The sequence below is a fragment of the Pseudonaja textilis genome, chromosome 1, assembly GCF_049901715.1.
Source record: "Pseudonaja textilis isolate UNSWEBS1 chromosome 1, rPseTex1.2, whole genome shotgun sequence".
Lineage (NCBI taxonomy): Eukaryota > Metazoa > Chordata > Lepidosauria > Squamata > Elapidae > Pseudonaja > Pseudonaja textilis.
This window is the reverse complement of record NC_141990.1, coordinates 120,337,102-120,352,914: the sequence shown is the minus strand read 5'-3', so window position 1 is coordinate 120,352,914 and position 15,813 is coordinate 120,337,102. Positions and strand designations below refer to the sequence as shown.

The 15,813-nt window shown below is 36.1% G+C and overlaps 2 protein-coding genes across 2 annotated transcripts in view; both read right to left on the bottom strand.

Moving 5' to 3' along the window:
* Positions 1-2,340, bottom strand: part of LOC148127789 (uncharacterized) — a 107,635-nt gene extending 105,295 nt beyond the window's left edge. Inside the window, exons 1-2 of the mRNA XM_087920954.1 lie at positions 2,264-2,340; positions 681-826 (exon numbers count right to left, since the gene is read on the bottom strand). Coding sequence (XP_087777080.1) covers positions 681-826; positions 2,264-2,340 — 223 coding nt within the window. The remainder of the gene's footprint in view (positions 1-680; positions 827-2,263) is intronic.
* Positions 2,341-9,827: 7,487 nt separating this feature from the next.
* LOC148127788 (protein eyes shut homolog) overlaps positions 9,828-15,813 on the bottom strand; it is an 89,893-nt gene continuing 83,907 nt past the window's right edge. Inside the window, exon 9 of the mRNA XM_087920868.1 lies at positions 9,828-10,098. Coding sequence (XP_087776994.1) covers positions 9,828-10,098 — 271 coding nt within the window. The remainder of the gene's footprint in view (positions 10,099-15,813) is intronic.

Genomic DNA, 15,813 nt, shown 5'->3' with positions numbered 1-15,813 from the left:
GAATGCAAATAATCCATTATATATGAATAACATATGATGAATATTTACGTACTAGTAAAAAGATTCTGAGATTTTAGTACAGCTTCTCTCAGTAAATGATGCATAAATATTTAAGTTTACAAATCCCTACGTGAGGAAAGTTTTCAACATTACATTTTAGGAAAGTCAAATGTTCGATAATGAGAAATGTGAACGTAAATCAATTTTATTGTGCCAAAGTCTGATTTGTTTGTTTTTTCTTTCACATATGTCAGGATTTATGTTGATTCATTAAGCATTCCTACTGTGATATAAACTGGCACAACTGAAAAAGGAGTTGTGATATGTAGGTTTTTGTAAAACATCACAGTTGCACCAGTAATTATTTTTTCTTAGCTGAATTCACAAAATATTGATTTTTGCTCTGGTCTATGGAACCTCTCTTTTAATATAATTCAACTAAGTACCTGGATTGGTAAAGAACCAATAAATCAGAAATGCAGTAAGTACTGTAAGGTCCAGAGGTGCTTAACAAAGATGCAGATTTAGGAATCACCACGATAATTATTGATCTATATTTCAAAAAGTAAGTGACCTTTTTGCTTATCCAAGATGAAACAATGACTTTATGATCAAACACTCATGTTATTATAATGGGATTTGGTTTATGTCTACAAAGTACATTTTTAAAATGTGCTAACCTGTGAAACCAGAATCACAAACGCACTGGTAGCCTCCAGGCTTGTTGAAGCAACTTCCTCCATGCAAACAAGGAACCATTTCACACTCATTTATATCCACTTCACAGAATGCCCCATAGAAGCCAATGGGGCAGTTGCAAAGGAACCTATCATGTTAGAGAAAAGGAAGATTTCAGAGGATGACAAAATCAGCAAATTCACAGTATTTGCCACATGTTCAACTTACTTCTACTCGGATGCAGGAATGCAGTGGCTCTCAGAAATTCCTAGATATTTCAGTAAACTGATATGATTTATCTGACTGATAAACTGATCTGACCCACAGCTCAGAATATGGTATTGCTTTGGTTTTGCTCTTCTGCAAATTATTTCACAATTAAGTACTCCAATGTCTATGTGTATGAGCAAATGGAAGGTGGCTTATTTTGGGTAAGTTAAAGTGTACTATATGCATACTTTATAGTTAAATGTTTGATATATATTTTGGGAAAAAATACTGAAATATTCTTCCAGTATATCTGTGAAGGGAGAGATAGCCAAATTGAGGGAAAGGCCTCCAAATATCCTGCCAAATGTTGGGCAAACAGCCAAAGTTATGCTAAATCCATGCAGAAAGTAGGATACCAGGCTAGGAAAGGGCCCATTGGTAGATTTGGCCTTTTTTGAGAAGGAGTTGGAAGAATAACCACTCATTGGCTTTGCAGGTAGGTGAGCTTTATGCCTTTGATGACTGAGTTTTGTGAGATGATATAACTGAACACCAAGCTTGGCCTTTCTAGAGAAAGGACAACCTCATCCTTGATAGAATGCAGGTGTGGCAGATTTGGCAGTAATCCATGTTAATTAATTAGCAGAGGTAGCAGAACCAGGCTGGCACAGTGTTAAAAAATGCCACAGTGATAGGCAGGGCAAATCAAGAGATGGCCCACTACAAGTAGCATTTATACTGAAGTTTTGCTGCCAGTTGTGATATCATCCAGCATTCATAAAGCCAGCCCTATTCTCAGCCAGGCCAAAGGAAAAAAAAAGCACTTTGTTCTGTCTCATCTCCCCTCAGCTTCTGAGAAGAGGAAAATCTAGAAGCTGGAAAAAATCCAAGAAATCCCAAAAGGAAGAGCAACAAGGAATTGATTGACCAAATCACACTTGAACACTAGGAAGAGGTAATATGGATAGATTTTAGTCCATTTTCTGTTCCCAGGGGAGGAGCATTTTGGCTGCCAGAGTGCTGCAGGAGGCTGTCCAGGCCCAGCATGGGGCACAGAGACATGGGGGGGGTGCGCTTTTGTTGCTGAGGGCTGCAGGGGTGGTCCAGGCCCAGAATGGGGTGCAGGGGGGCACATGTGAGCCCCCCTTTGGCTGCCAGAGTGCTGCAGGAGTCCTTGACTCAGAAGGTTATTAAAGGGAGGAAAAGTAAAATATTTTACCTTTCAGGCTTGCAAGATTCTGCTACTATAGCCTATGTCAATAATTTGTAGTTCTAGTCTGGTCCTTTGGAGTTAGTTTCTTGATGTGGTTTCTCTTTCATAGGGTGATCAAATAGATCAAGTATATATTAAAAAAACAAAATCACAGAAATTTACGTCTCTCTATTTTTATAAACCATTTTAAAAACCATGTATGCGGAGGTGCGATCCTGTCTCACGTCCAACATCGCCATGCCCAACCTCTGAGGTCAAACACATCTCTGATGGGACCCTCAATGAAATTGAGTTTGACACACCCCTGCATTATACCCTGCCTCCCCCATCCTCCAATATCTGTAAGTGGTTGTTTGGCACCCATTTTTAAGGGACTTCATCTTATCCTAATCATACAGAATTAAAAATAATAGAGAATTCAGTGTATATTGTATTAACAAACCACATTTTAATTATGTTGGATGCTCAGTACAGAGCTATATCATGTCACTAGTTAAAATTTGTGGCTGGTGATGTGATTGAAATTAAGAGTGGTGAATAAGAGTCAAAGCAGTCATTTTGCAACATTAAAGAGTCCTGATAAGTAGAAATATTAATGAGCTGATGAAATCCACTGTTCAGTACCTAAAAGATATGAAAGCAACAACTTTGCTTTGTTTTTATCCTCACACCTATACTGCATCAGAATGATGGCCCATCAGGGTTCCGATGATTTCCCTAATTAAATCATGAGCCTCGAGCTCATAGCTTATGAATGATAATGGAATTATTCTATAATAATTCTATGATTGTATTACTCTAACTATATATTAACTCTTCTGTTATTCGTTCACTACAAACCCTAAGAAACAAGCTGTAATTTCTTGCTCTATGCTGTTACAAAAAATATAGGCTGCCTACTTTCTATAATACTACTTGACATGCTATATCAGCAAAGTGAAAGGACAAAACTTGATTCCAGTCACAAACCTGTTTATAAGATCTATGCATGTTCCGCCATTTGCACAGGGTCTTGATAGGCACTCATTAATCTCCCCTTCACACAGTATCCCAAAAAAGCCATCTCTGCAAAAGCACCTGGATAGAAGGATGGCATTTAGTGAACTGCAAAGAATCTTTAGCAGAAGTAGTAACAAAAAGAAAGAAAAATGCAAGATTTTGTTCCTTTTTGTGTATATTCTATCACTTAAAATAAACAGTCTGGACAATTTAAACAACTTTTTTGGCAAAATACATGGTTTGCTGATTGCATAGATTTTAATTATTGCCCAGAAATTGGAGGAACGTTAAGCAATGGCTTCTCCCACAAATGATTCAAATCTGTGCCACTAAATACATCATCTTCCTCTAAAACAGTCCCCAAGCCAAGTCTTACACTGATTCTTCCTTACCTATAACTGTTTATCCCATCCACACAGTGACCTTGATTCCTACATGGGTTGGAGATGCATTCATTATTATCAATTTCACAGTAAGTGCCTTCAAATCCTGAAAGACAGATGAAGCAGTAATGGATCTATGATCTTTTTGACTTAGTTTGAATGTCAGGAGCAGAAATAACAAAGACCCAGGTGAATGCCTTCAAAATTGAACTTTAAAACACTTGGAGCTTCACCTGTTCAATCTAACAAGCAATGCTTCTCCATAGAGATGATCGCATGTCAAATAATACTTTTATGCAGGGACAAAATAAAGAGGAAGGCAGGAAATGAGCGTCTAGCAAAATCAGCCAGGCTACTCTTGCCTTTTTGAAAAACTTGGAAATATTATATTAAAATAGTAGTATGCTGTCTTCAAAAACTAGGCAAATCTGCCACATCATGGAGCTTAAGCTATCATATATCTCAGTGTTTATCAATCTGGGCAGTTTGAAGATGTGCTGTATTCAACTCTCAGAATTCCCCAGCCAGCATAGGTAGATTATTATCTATTATTTATGTTCTAGATTAAGAGTATGGTTATGTTGCAGTAGCCAGGAGACCACAATGCAATCTCAGAGTAGTAACTTAGCTTGGCAAGATACCAACCCTGTTGTAGGACATCCTTGCATGCTTCCCAAAGGTGCACCACAGAAGGACAAACTGACTTCACACTAGAGAGAAAGAAGAGTGGGCTCTTCCTGCTTTATCATCCAAGTCTCCCTCCCTTCCTGGAGCTGCCTCACAAATGGGCATTGCACCTGAGAAGGTTCAGAGCCATCAGGAATCTGACTGCCTGCACAGAGCACCAATTCATTTTCCCACCAATGTGGTACTCATCTATCTACTTACATAGAACATGCTTTCAAACTGTTAGGTGGACAAAATCTGGGGTGAGTGACAGGAGTCCACCTGGCCATGCAGTGCTAGACTCAAAGTACCAGACCAGAAACCAATCCAGTGTCATTAAGCCATTGAGCCACTGTACTTCTTAAATATTCTAGATATCTTAGAGTAAAAAAATATTGTCACTTGCAAAGGACAATATTTGTCCTTTATCTGTGTTTTTTATATTGATAAGGCTAGGAATGGGAAAAATGATTTAGTATAGATTTAAGTCATTATTTACTTTATTTGTACTCACTGAATCAATTCAGAAATGAACTCTTTTTAGAATTGCCATTGCAATTCCTTCTACAAAAATGAATTGTGTTGGCAAAAGAGAGTACATTAGTGAAAGCAAGGTATAAAATAGCTTGGAGAAAATGTATTTTGGGGAATAAAATGTTAGAAAATGTGTTTATCAGGATACTAATATTTTTACCAGTTGGTGGCAAGTGCAAAACTGGGCTTTTCTTTTTTCTTTTCTTTTTAAATCACTGGTCAAATAGTGAAGGCTGCAATGAGGGGGAAAAACCCTACCTTATTTTGTATGTGGTAATCAGATATTAATGGAACAATGTATGATCTAACTATACCAAAACCCCAAATGTACTGTTTTCAGCATCTGAGCAATTCTAATATAGATTACCTGTAACAAATATTCAAAATTAAATGTCATTGCAAATGTTGAAAGCAATGTAAAATCTGAGGATTTTTCAAGAGTGCTTACTATAATGAGTGCCATCACTTAACTAGATCATTCATCAATATAATATTTCTAGTCATTAGACTGTGAAAGAGAGAGATTGATATTGATGATTTCATTTGTTGTTATATTAATTATGTAATGATAGGAGGTATTTAGTTGGCTTTAGTTTTGGGGAAGGTTACATAATTTGACAGAGAAAATTGAATTTAAGATTTAATTTGCTAGAAAATTTGGAACTCGGACACCATGCTAAGTCATGATAACATTTACTTTGTTTTGGTTTAGTGTGTTTGCAGTCATTGTGATTTGTAAAATATATTGACAAAACAGCATTGAAAGTTTATGGCGGTGTGCTTTTTTGCTACTGAGAACTAAACATAAGGAGATAATCTTCACTCTTAAGTTAGGACTTCAGCATGAAATGACATTCCTTGAGGTCCTTTTCATCTAAAGTGAGTGTTATGAAAGAAGTGAAATCTATTTCATGAAGAAAAAAAAAGTAATGTCATTCTTATCATGAAAGTGTGCAATCTCAGCACAAACACAAAGGAGAGACAGACAGAGAGGAAAAGCAATATAAAGATATATATATATATATATATATATATATGGATCTTTGGTTGTTGGGTTTTCTCGCGTAAGATTCAAAGTATCTAGGCAACGTTTGATGAAGTCTCATTCATCATCAGTGATCATCAGTGATTCATCATCAATGATGATGAATGAGACTTCATCGAAACGTTGCCTAGATACTGAATCTCTAGGAGAAAACCCAACAACCAAGATCCACATACAAATACCCGAGAACCTCAGAAAACAAATATATATATATATATATATATATATATATATATATATATATATATATATTATATTGTATATATACTGTATATATACTGTATATATAATATATATGGCATTCAGCTTTGTTCCGGTATTTTCCCACGTCATTGTAGTTGTGCTTTTAAAGTTGTAGCAACGTTTCGGCAGAATCTCATCTGCCATCATCAGGCTTCTGATTGTGTCCATCTGTGAGTCAGGCCCCCACAGTGACTCACAGACGGACACAATCAAAAGCCTGATGGTGTCATCTCGTTTATTCATGCTGTGTGGGCATTTTTCTATCTCTGCTTTCCTTCTTTCTTCTCTCTGCTCCTCCTCCTTCTCTTGTATACACACACACACACACACACACACACACGTATGTGTGTGTGTGTGTGTGTGTGTGTGTGTGTGTGTGTGTGTGTGTATCTTTGGTTGTTCGGGTTTTCTCGCGCATTAGATTCGAACTTCGAATCTTACGCGGGAGAAAACCCGAACAACCAAAGATCCACATACAAATACCCGCGAGAACCTCAGAAAACACACACACACACACACACACACACACATATTTTCCATTCTTTAAAATCTACATTCTCCATATCTTTACATTCTCTACATTCTCCATATCTTTATTCTACATTCTCCATATCTTTAGAAAATAGGTTAGGTTTATATGTTATTCTTTTTTCATCACTCTACATTTCCCTTTAAACAAAAACACTTGTTATGTCAATGCCTTATTTTCATGGAATGAATATTTTATGCTGATCACAGCTCTACAGAATAATATACTTTCTAATCCAATTTCCAAATCTAATGCAATTTTTTAAATCTCGGATTTACACTACTAATTATATTAGTGTGTTCTGAATTCCTCTGCTCTACAATATACTAGTGATAGTAGTATACAACAAAGCCTTTTGATGGTGATTGCTGGTAAACTAGACTTTTTCTGGGGACATTCCCCCTCCAAGAAATTAAATTAAGTAAAGTTAAATTAAATTAAATTAAACTTCTAATTTATTGATATCCCAACAGCTTAACAAGGGTTTTTGTATCTCCTCCCCTCTCTATTTCAACAAGCTTGTAATTCTGGAGTTGTTCAAGTGGTTTATTTTTATTTATTGATTTTATAACCATTTTATCTTGATTTGATTTAGCATGATGGTTATGTTAGCCATATGATCTTATTGATATATACTTTGTTTGAATTATGATTATTATAATCTATTCTGTCCTGAGTGCAGAACCAGAGTCTTTAATAAAGAAATACCCTTGACAGTCTTGGAAATTGCTAAAAGTACTGCCAAGTCCATATTTCCAGCCAATTTAATGTGATCTAATAAAATTAAATGAGAGCCGTTTTTTCTTTAACTTCTGAAACTTAACGTTGTTCAACACATTTTTAACAGTTAGCAACATTATGACAAATTAACATAACCAACTGCAATCAATTTGCAGCATCTAAAATATTTGCCCGGAACAGTCTTCAGAAAACATCATAATGTAAATTCTAATTCATGTCATAGGCTGTGAATATAGTTTACTAATTTAATATATAAAACATAGGTTTTTTTATTTTTCAGCCAACTGTTTTGTAAATTGGTTTATTAATTAGTCATTTGAAAATATACATTTAGTGCTAATGTATTGTTATGGTAATGACATTTACTACCATGTGTACTAAAGTAATGGGCACATTTCAATGCAACTTCTAGCCGCTGCTGGTCATGCAAATCAGTCTAGCAGAAGATACAAATTATAAATCAACAGTGCATGGAAATGATCTGATATAGCCCTAGAGAACTGACTTTTATTTTTTATTTTTTTATTTTAGTTTTCCCCCCCATATTTTTATATTTTTCAAGTAAAACATTTAGAAGAAACTAAATTTCAGTTTCTCATTACTTATTACTTAGGGGTATTCCTTATTTGGGTTGCATTTTCAATTATATGACTGTCCAGCTTTTAATAATAAACAAGTACTACTGCCTGTAGCTGCAGAGTCACCAACCACATGAATTTCTGGGTTTACTTAATCAGCAGTGAGAGATTAATTAAAATGCAACTCAGATTGTGATTTAGAAATCCCAGTACATTTCTCAGCTGAAGGCCTTTTTATTCTTTTTTATTCAAGGGAGCTTGGGACCTCTATCTTCAGGATAATGCTCTAAGAACCAAATATTATCTGATTTGGTTATTACAGGAGAATCTGGTAAAAGATTGGCTTTGAAAATGGGCTAGATTCAATGGTGGGATTCATCCAGTTCGCACTGGTTCAGGTTGATAAATTACCCCTCCCTCTATTAAGGTGTATCCTGGGTGCTGTGCTGCAATGGTGAAAGGGGCAATGAAGCAGCCGGCGCGAGGGAAGGAGAAGGCTGCTTTCCTTCTTTCTTCTCTCTGCTCCTCCTCCTTCCCTTGTGCCAGCTGCTCCATTGGTCGTTTCTCCATTGCAGCGCAGTGCCCAGGATCCACTTTGATAGCGGGTGTGTATGTATGTAATTTAACAACCTGTTTTCCCAGGGTCAGGTTGGCCATTGTGGGAGGTTCATCCCGCATATGTGGTGAAGCAGGAGGACGGGGATGGGCCACCCCTCCCATGACAGCCAACCTGACCCTGGGTGAACCGGTTGTTAAATTATTTGAATCATATCACTTTCTAGATCCAGTTGAAGAAAATAAGATCTCCCAATACACACTTATGGGAAAGGCAGTTGTGCAAAGATTTTGGATAATGTGGGTGTTTTATTTTTCATTCTCCTGGTCATGCAATCTGGAACAGAGCTTTCATTAAGGGGTTGGAAATAATTCCAGAAGCTGTGTTTTGCATGATTTCCCTACATTGCTTAAAATCACAAGACTTTACTCATGGTAGTTAAATAAAGAAATAAAGCATTCCCATTTGAGCACTGAAAATGTTTTTCGTCTCCTTTCTTTTGAAAAACAGAAATCTTTCCCCCAGACTTGTAAAGTGTTAAGAAAGAAAGTGAATCTGCAGATGGCCTTCATGTAATGCAATTCTTAGAAAAATGAATAGTTGTTTTGACTGTTTATCTTATGCCTGAGAGTTTTGAAGGCAATGTGAAATGTACCCCTACAGAATTATTTCAATAATTGCTTTATCAAGAACAATTAATTAAAGCTACAAGACACTCAGATCACTTGTTTATGTATAAATAGTTCTGTTAAGTTTTGCTTCTAGTGTTAGAAGGTACCATAGAGACTATTGAGTCAAGCCATTTAAGAGTAGGAATCCAAATTAAAATAACCACATAGATGGATACTAAATTCTGTTTGAACCTTTACAATGAATGAAAATCTATTACCTCCCTCGGTTGCTGGTTCTATAGTCAAATTGTTCGTATTGTTGGAAAGCTTTTCAATTGGCCTATGATTTGCCCAGTTCCTGTAAAGAAACCCAGGTAGACTGTCTATAGCTTCCCCCTTTCATCTTAAATCATTCCCTTTTCCAGTTCTAAGCTATGACCTAATGTAGTACCTATATAGCAATAGCAATAGCACTTAGACTTATATACCGCTTCACAGTGCTTTACAGCCCTCTCTAAGTGGTTTTACAGAGTCAGTGTATTGCCCCCAACAATCTGGGTCCTCATTTTACCCACCTCAGAAGGATGGAAGGCTGAGTCAACTTTGAGCCTGGTGAGATTTGAACTGCCAAACTGCTGGCAGCCAGCAGTCAGCAGAAGTAGTCTGCAGTACTGCACACTAACCACTGCGCCACCACGGCTCATGTTGTTCAGTTGTTGTAATGGATGTTCTTCCTTACCCAATCCTTAGGCTTGTTGCTTTAAATTTTACATTTAATGTTTCACTGTAGTTTCACCCTATTATGAACTATTGTAAAAAGTACAAAGCATGCAGTATTTTTTCATAAGTCACCTTTTTGACAGATGCACAATGGCTTCCCATCAACCTGGGCCAAACAAGTAGCATTGTTTCTACATTGATTGTAGGGAGTATCACATGGATTATGGTGATACTGGCATTTTTTTCCAATGTAAAATGGAGGGCAAGCACAGAGGAATTGACCAGGGACAATGGATTCATAGCAGGTTGCTCCATTCAAGCAGGGTGCAGATTCACATTCATTTATATCTTCATTGCACTGTTGTCCTGTCCAACCTGCTGTGCATACACATCTGAGAAAAAAGCAGAAGACAATGAAACCAGGTGAAAGCACTCATTGGTAATGGTTCCCTATATATTTCCATTATTTTGACTATGTTTTATGAGCACCAACTTTAAGCTGCTTAAAAGAGTTTTTACCAACAGTTAAAAAAGAACCTGCTGTGTAGGACAAGGGAATCTATACCTAAGGGAAAAAAAGCAAGATGAAATGAGTTTTTAAATGCAAGAACGTTGTGATGAAAAAGAGCATACAAAGATGTTTTATCAAATTCATCATTAACTGGCAATCAAGGTTGCAAATTTTATATGTTGCGAATACTAATATGTTACATATGCAACAATTATGTACAGATTGTCCTTCTGAATTACAGAACTCAAGGTGACTTACAAATGCAATTTAAAACAGGATAAGATCAACAATAAGATGAAGCTGAACCTTGACAAATGGAATAACATTGCCTATGAAACAAATAGGTAGACCAGTGTTACTCAGTTTTGACAACTTTCAGATGTTTGGAGACTTTAAAACTCAGAATGCCCCAGCCATCCATGATAGGTGAGGAATTCTGGGAGTTGAAGTTCCCATATTTCAAAGTTGCCAAGGTTGATAAACATAGACTTAAACAATGCAATAGATTTTAACATGAATTGCCATAAAAGGCTTGAGAAAATAGAGATACTTAACAGGAGAGTTGAAATATGCTAAAAGATGTGAATGCAAAAAAAAAAAAATGAAGGAAGGTTCTTACCAAAGCAACATACCATGACTGGTCTCCAAAAGGTACCTGAAAACAGCAATACTGTACTAATTACTGGTGGCCAAATACATGAGGCAAAGTCCAATCCCCTGTCTGCCCTAATGAGAATGGTTTTAACAGTTTGATCAGCACTGTGAACTGCTTCTAGAAACAAAATGGGACCCACTAAAAAATCTTAAAGTCACTGTAAAAAAAAACCTCTTAGCTTCTGGGTCAGAACTTCAAAGTCTATTCCAAAGGCAAATTTTGGGATTTACACATGGAACAAAGCCTCTGAATTACAATTAAGTTCTTTGCAAGAATGAGTCATCCATGGACTGTTAATCTTTAAATGGAACATTCTGAAAACGGCTTCTAACCTTTGATTCCCAACCACCTTTTCCTATGAACCAATGCACATATTCCTTGGTATATTTGGGATGCTGGAACACAGCTAAGATTCATTTCTGTAAAAATGTCTGTAAAAGGAAATATAGTTAAAATTGCTTGGCCAGTTTTAATGATGTGACACAAATATGTAGAGCACTGATAATCTTTATTATTTTAGTCTCACAGGGTTCCACTGACAGCCATGAAACATTGGGAAAAAGGCACCATATCAATTGACATTTCCAACTTACTTTGAATAAAAACTTGACAAATCAACTCTTCCTCCTTCTGCCATACAATGAGAAATCTTCCAAATGCAAAAACAGGAGAATAAAGTGAACCTAAAGACTAGGGCATGTTTTAGCACTCCCAAAACTTAGAAATTTCCCTCATACCTTTCTGTGTTCTGTTTCAAAAAAATGAGTTTGAGAAAGGATAAAATAATAGAACATAGATGTATTTCTTTTCTAAATAAATCACATGATGTTATATGATTCTTTTAATTGTTGTTTCCTTAAAATTGAACAATAACAATGAGGACTTGCATTTTTTTTGCTATCCAGATGTTGAACTTAATTTAGTTCTGTGTAGTACTTGGTGCTCTCTGAGCTTGATTGCTTGTTGAAGACATCCCATTAGCTGATTAGGAAGCATCATCAATGATAATCAATGAACTGATGATGTTACCTCGTTGGGTAATGAAACATCTGCAAGCAAACAATCAAGCAAGCACAGAGAACACTGAGGACTCCACAGTTCCACCTGAGCTACATATATTCTTGTATTAGTTAATTCAGTTCAGAAGAAAACCAATTCCATCTTTTTCTCCCAATTTCACTAGTATTAGAATGAAATTTTGTCCTTTATTCCTAACAGCTAGCTAATATCAGCATGGTCAATGCAGATGAAGCCTGATTCTGTTTGAACTCCCAGATTTAAAGAGGATATAATTGTATTTGAGACAACAATTTGAATTTAAAGGGCAAACTGATATAAGCCACTGCAGGAGTTGAGATTCTGGTTTTTTTTCCCCCCACTTAAATCTGACACTCCTGAAGAATTAAAAATAACATTTCATCCAGAATTAAAAGTAAGATTTCATTCCAGTCCCTATATAGTGGACTGATCAATCCTGAGCTCTTATTCAAGACGATGAGAGGACCAGCAGAGAAGTATAAAACCAAATTCCATTACCTCAAGAGACAGCAGAGTTTAGGGTTGTGGCTGACCATGTTTAAGAAGCTAAGAACAGAGAAAGAGAGCCTTTTGACATGCCAAAATAAATTTGGTATGCATTGGGTTTAATGTTGTGATAAAACTCATTTGTTAGCTACAAATACTAATCTTAAGGAAGTTCTCAAATCATTCAAACTTCCCCCTTGAGCTTTCTCCATAAATGGAAGTGAGATTGCAACATTGCACACTGGGAAACAAGCAACCAAAAACTATGGCATCTGCAAAGCACATTGTAAGGGGACAAAGTGTTTTGCAGCCTGTTGATTGGGTTTAGAGCTTTGAAACAGATCCCTCTTCATTCATGAAGATGTGGTCATTAGAAATAATACCTTTCTTTCTAATGCTAGATATTTTTAAACTTGGGACAGGGGACTTTGAGGTTAGTCTTCAAATGTGGGAGATTACATATGAGACAGGCAGATCATAAAATAATGTTTACGGCTTTATTATTCAAAAGAAAATGCTGAGCTCGGGACAGAAACAGTGCTACTGGTAGCTTCTCAATGAGCATGTTAGACAGTTACATCATTCAAGATTCCTTTTCAGCATTCTCATTATTTGAAAATGAAACTGCCATGGTTATATGTTGTCAGAAGTCATCAAGTCTGCAAAGTGCCTTAAAAATCTATGAAGTGTTTGAAGTTCTCTAATTTGATATACTGTTCTGAAACAAATGTCAACTTTGATTAATCTATATCTTAAATTTAGATAAATTGATTGATTCATTATCATACCAAAGCACAGTTTTGAACCTTACAGATCATTTTTGTGAGAGTATACATTTCATTATGGTTCATTGCTCAGGCAGCCAGATGTTTAGATTGTCCGCCTGTCAATTTCTTCCCAAGGACATGGGATAAGAAAATGCAGTTGCTTAATAATATTAAAGTATCATCGCAGAACGTAAACTATTCCAAGTAAAGCTGCCTTTTGCAATTGACTGAGAGTGATTTTGCTAATGCTGATATTGTTCATGTGGTGCTCCAGATGTTTTGGGATTGTACCCAAGGAAAGTGTCTTTTACTATTGCTACTGTCTTTGCTTTCTTTCGCCACAGTAACTTTATTTGCAGGTCTTTATATTTTGTGATTTTCTCAAGTTCTTTCTCTTCTATTCTGAAGTTTCCAGGTAAGGCCACATCTACTATCCAGAGTTTTTTGTCTTTCCTATCAATAATTAATTCTGCAATGTTATATGGCAGATGCTTGTCTGTTTGAATTCTAACATTCCAGAGCACTTCATTATTATTATTTATTTATTTTATCAGCTAGGAGAAAAAGAATTAGCATATCCAAGATGTTGATATAGATCAGGGCTGTCAAACTTGCGGCCTGTGAGCCAGATGTGTGACATACTGGCCACGCCTACACCTGGTTTAGTGAAGGATAAAAAAGTCACAATTTGTCATGTGACGCCACCATGGCAACACGAGTTTGACATCCCAATATAGATAATGATATATTGATGTAGGTATATAAACAGAAAAATAGTCCATAATGAAATGAATAGTGTGAAGTTCAACAACTACACATAAAAATTGACAAAATGAAAAAAGGACAAAAAAAGTGAATGATTATACTCATTAGTAACCCAGTGACTATTGATACATAAGAAATATAAGGTAGAATTGTTTCCCTTCTTTCCTTTTTCCTCCCATAGTTTTCATTTTTTATTTGTTTGGGCCTCTCTCTTCTCTAATGTTTCTATTTTTTAAGTTTAATTATAGTTTTTTCAATTGTATAGGCATCAAATGAATAAGGAACACATAAAAGAACTCAAAAGGAATTCAGAACGCATCAAATTAACAACTCAGATTAACACATGGCAGGGTATCTGATGTGTTGTCTTAGCTGCATTGATTGACTTTACAAGGTTAATACCTACAATTGGTGGTACCAACAGTTAGTGTAGGCAGCTTGACTGTTTTTCATGTGTGATATCACACAGACTTCCAATTTCAACCCTTTTCCAAATGCATCCTATAAAAAATTGGACAGAGAATCGAAGCAACTAAATGGTACTTATGACATTTACTCATAACTTAGCCTTATTTGGAACTGGTATGAAGAAGAATAGGAATTCATTACGTTCCTTTCTTTCTGAATTCCTGTAATGCTTCTTTTTGTACGTTTTTCCACTACTAAGTAATGGCTCTGTAATGCAGCTTTTCACCTTTAGATTGTAATGGCTGCAATTTATTGTTGCACAAGCCAGCTGAAACTGTTTAACGAGTCATTGGCTTGCTGTCTGCAATAATGTCAGATTTCTATTTGCTCAGACAAAGAACTACTAAGTGTTTATTGCCTTGGAAATTCCCCATGCCTTTTAAAAAATCCCAGATTGAAGAGCAAAAGCAGCAAGTGTGTGCCAAACGAAATCAGCCACTTGTAGAGGTTGAAGATGTTTTACTTTAGAAACGGCTAGATCTGAACAAAACAATCCTCCTGAAGCCAACAGAATTAAGCACACCAAGTCCTTTTGGAATAGCAATATTACATTCCGTGGTCTAAAGGGAGATAAACTAAAACAAATGGGCTTTTCAATTTGGATGCTTCTGCCAAGCTTTATGGAAGGATCAACCAAATGTTGTCTGCCATGATTGCAGACTTTTCTGCAGAAAGAAATGTTCAAAGTGGAAGCATACAAGACAGCAGTCCAAGATCTGCTTCTTAGTTCCAGGTTTCTAGGTCAATCTCTTATGCCATTTGCATTAGATTCAATGCTCTAAGCATAGAATACATTAAACTCTTCTCTTTTCTTATTAATACTTCATGTTCAGCAGTTTCTGCTTTAAAAAAAATGCATTGGGAGGTTGGGACAAGCAATCCACGGTTTCATATCTAAATTAAGTAATGAGGAAGCTCAAGGGTGTCACACACCTGCCTGAAATATATTTTGTACCCAACATTCAGTAACTTCTCATTTTATATTGGGGTTTCTCTCCATGTATCTAGTGTTCTTGTAATCCTCTGTTTTGAAGAAATCAAAGGTTTGATTTAGGAATATCCCTGGCTGAAGCATACCCCTCAATATTAAAAGATGGATTATTAAAGCTATATCATTAATATTGTTAAATTGCTAAATACAATCTTGGTTGCATAAACAGAGACATAGAATTAAAATCATGTGAAGTATTAGTACAACTTTATAAATCCTTAGTAAGACCACACCTAGAATACTGCATCCAGTTTTGGTCACCACATTACAAAAAGATGCTGAGACTTTTCAAAAAGTGCAGAGAAGAGCAACTAAGATGATTAAAAGCTTGGAGACAAAAACAAATGAAGAACGGTTGCAGGAATTGGGTATGGCTAGGGATGACATGACAGCAGTATTCCAATATTTGAAGGGCTGCCACAAAGA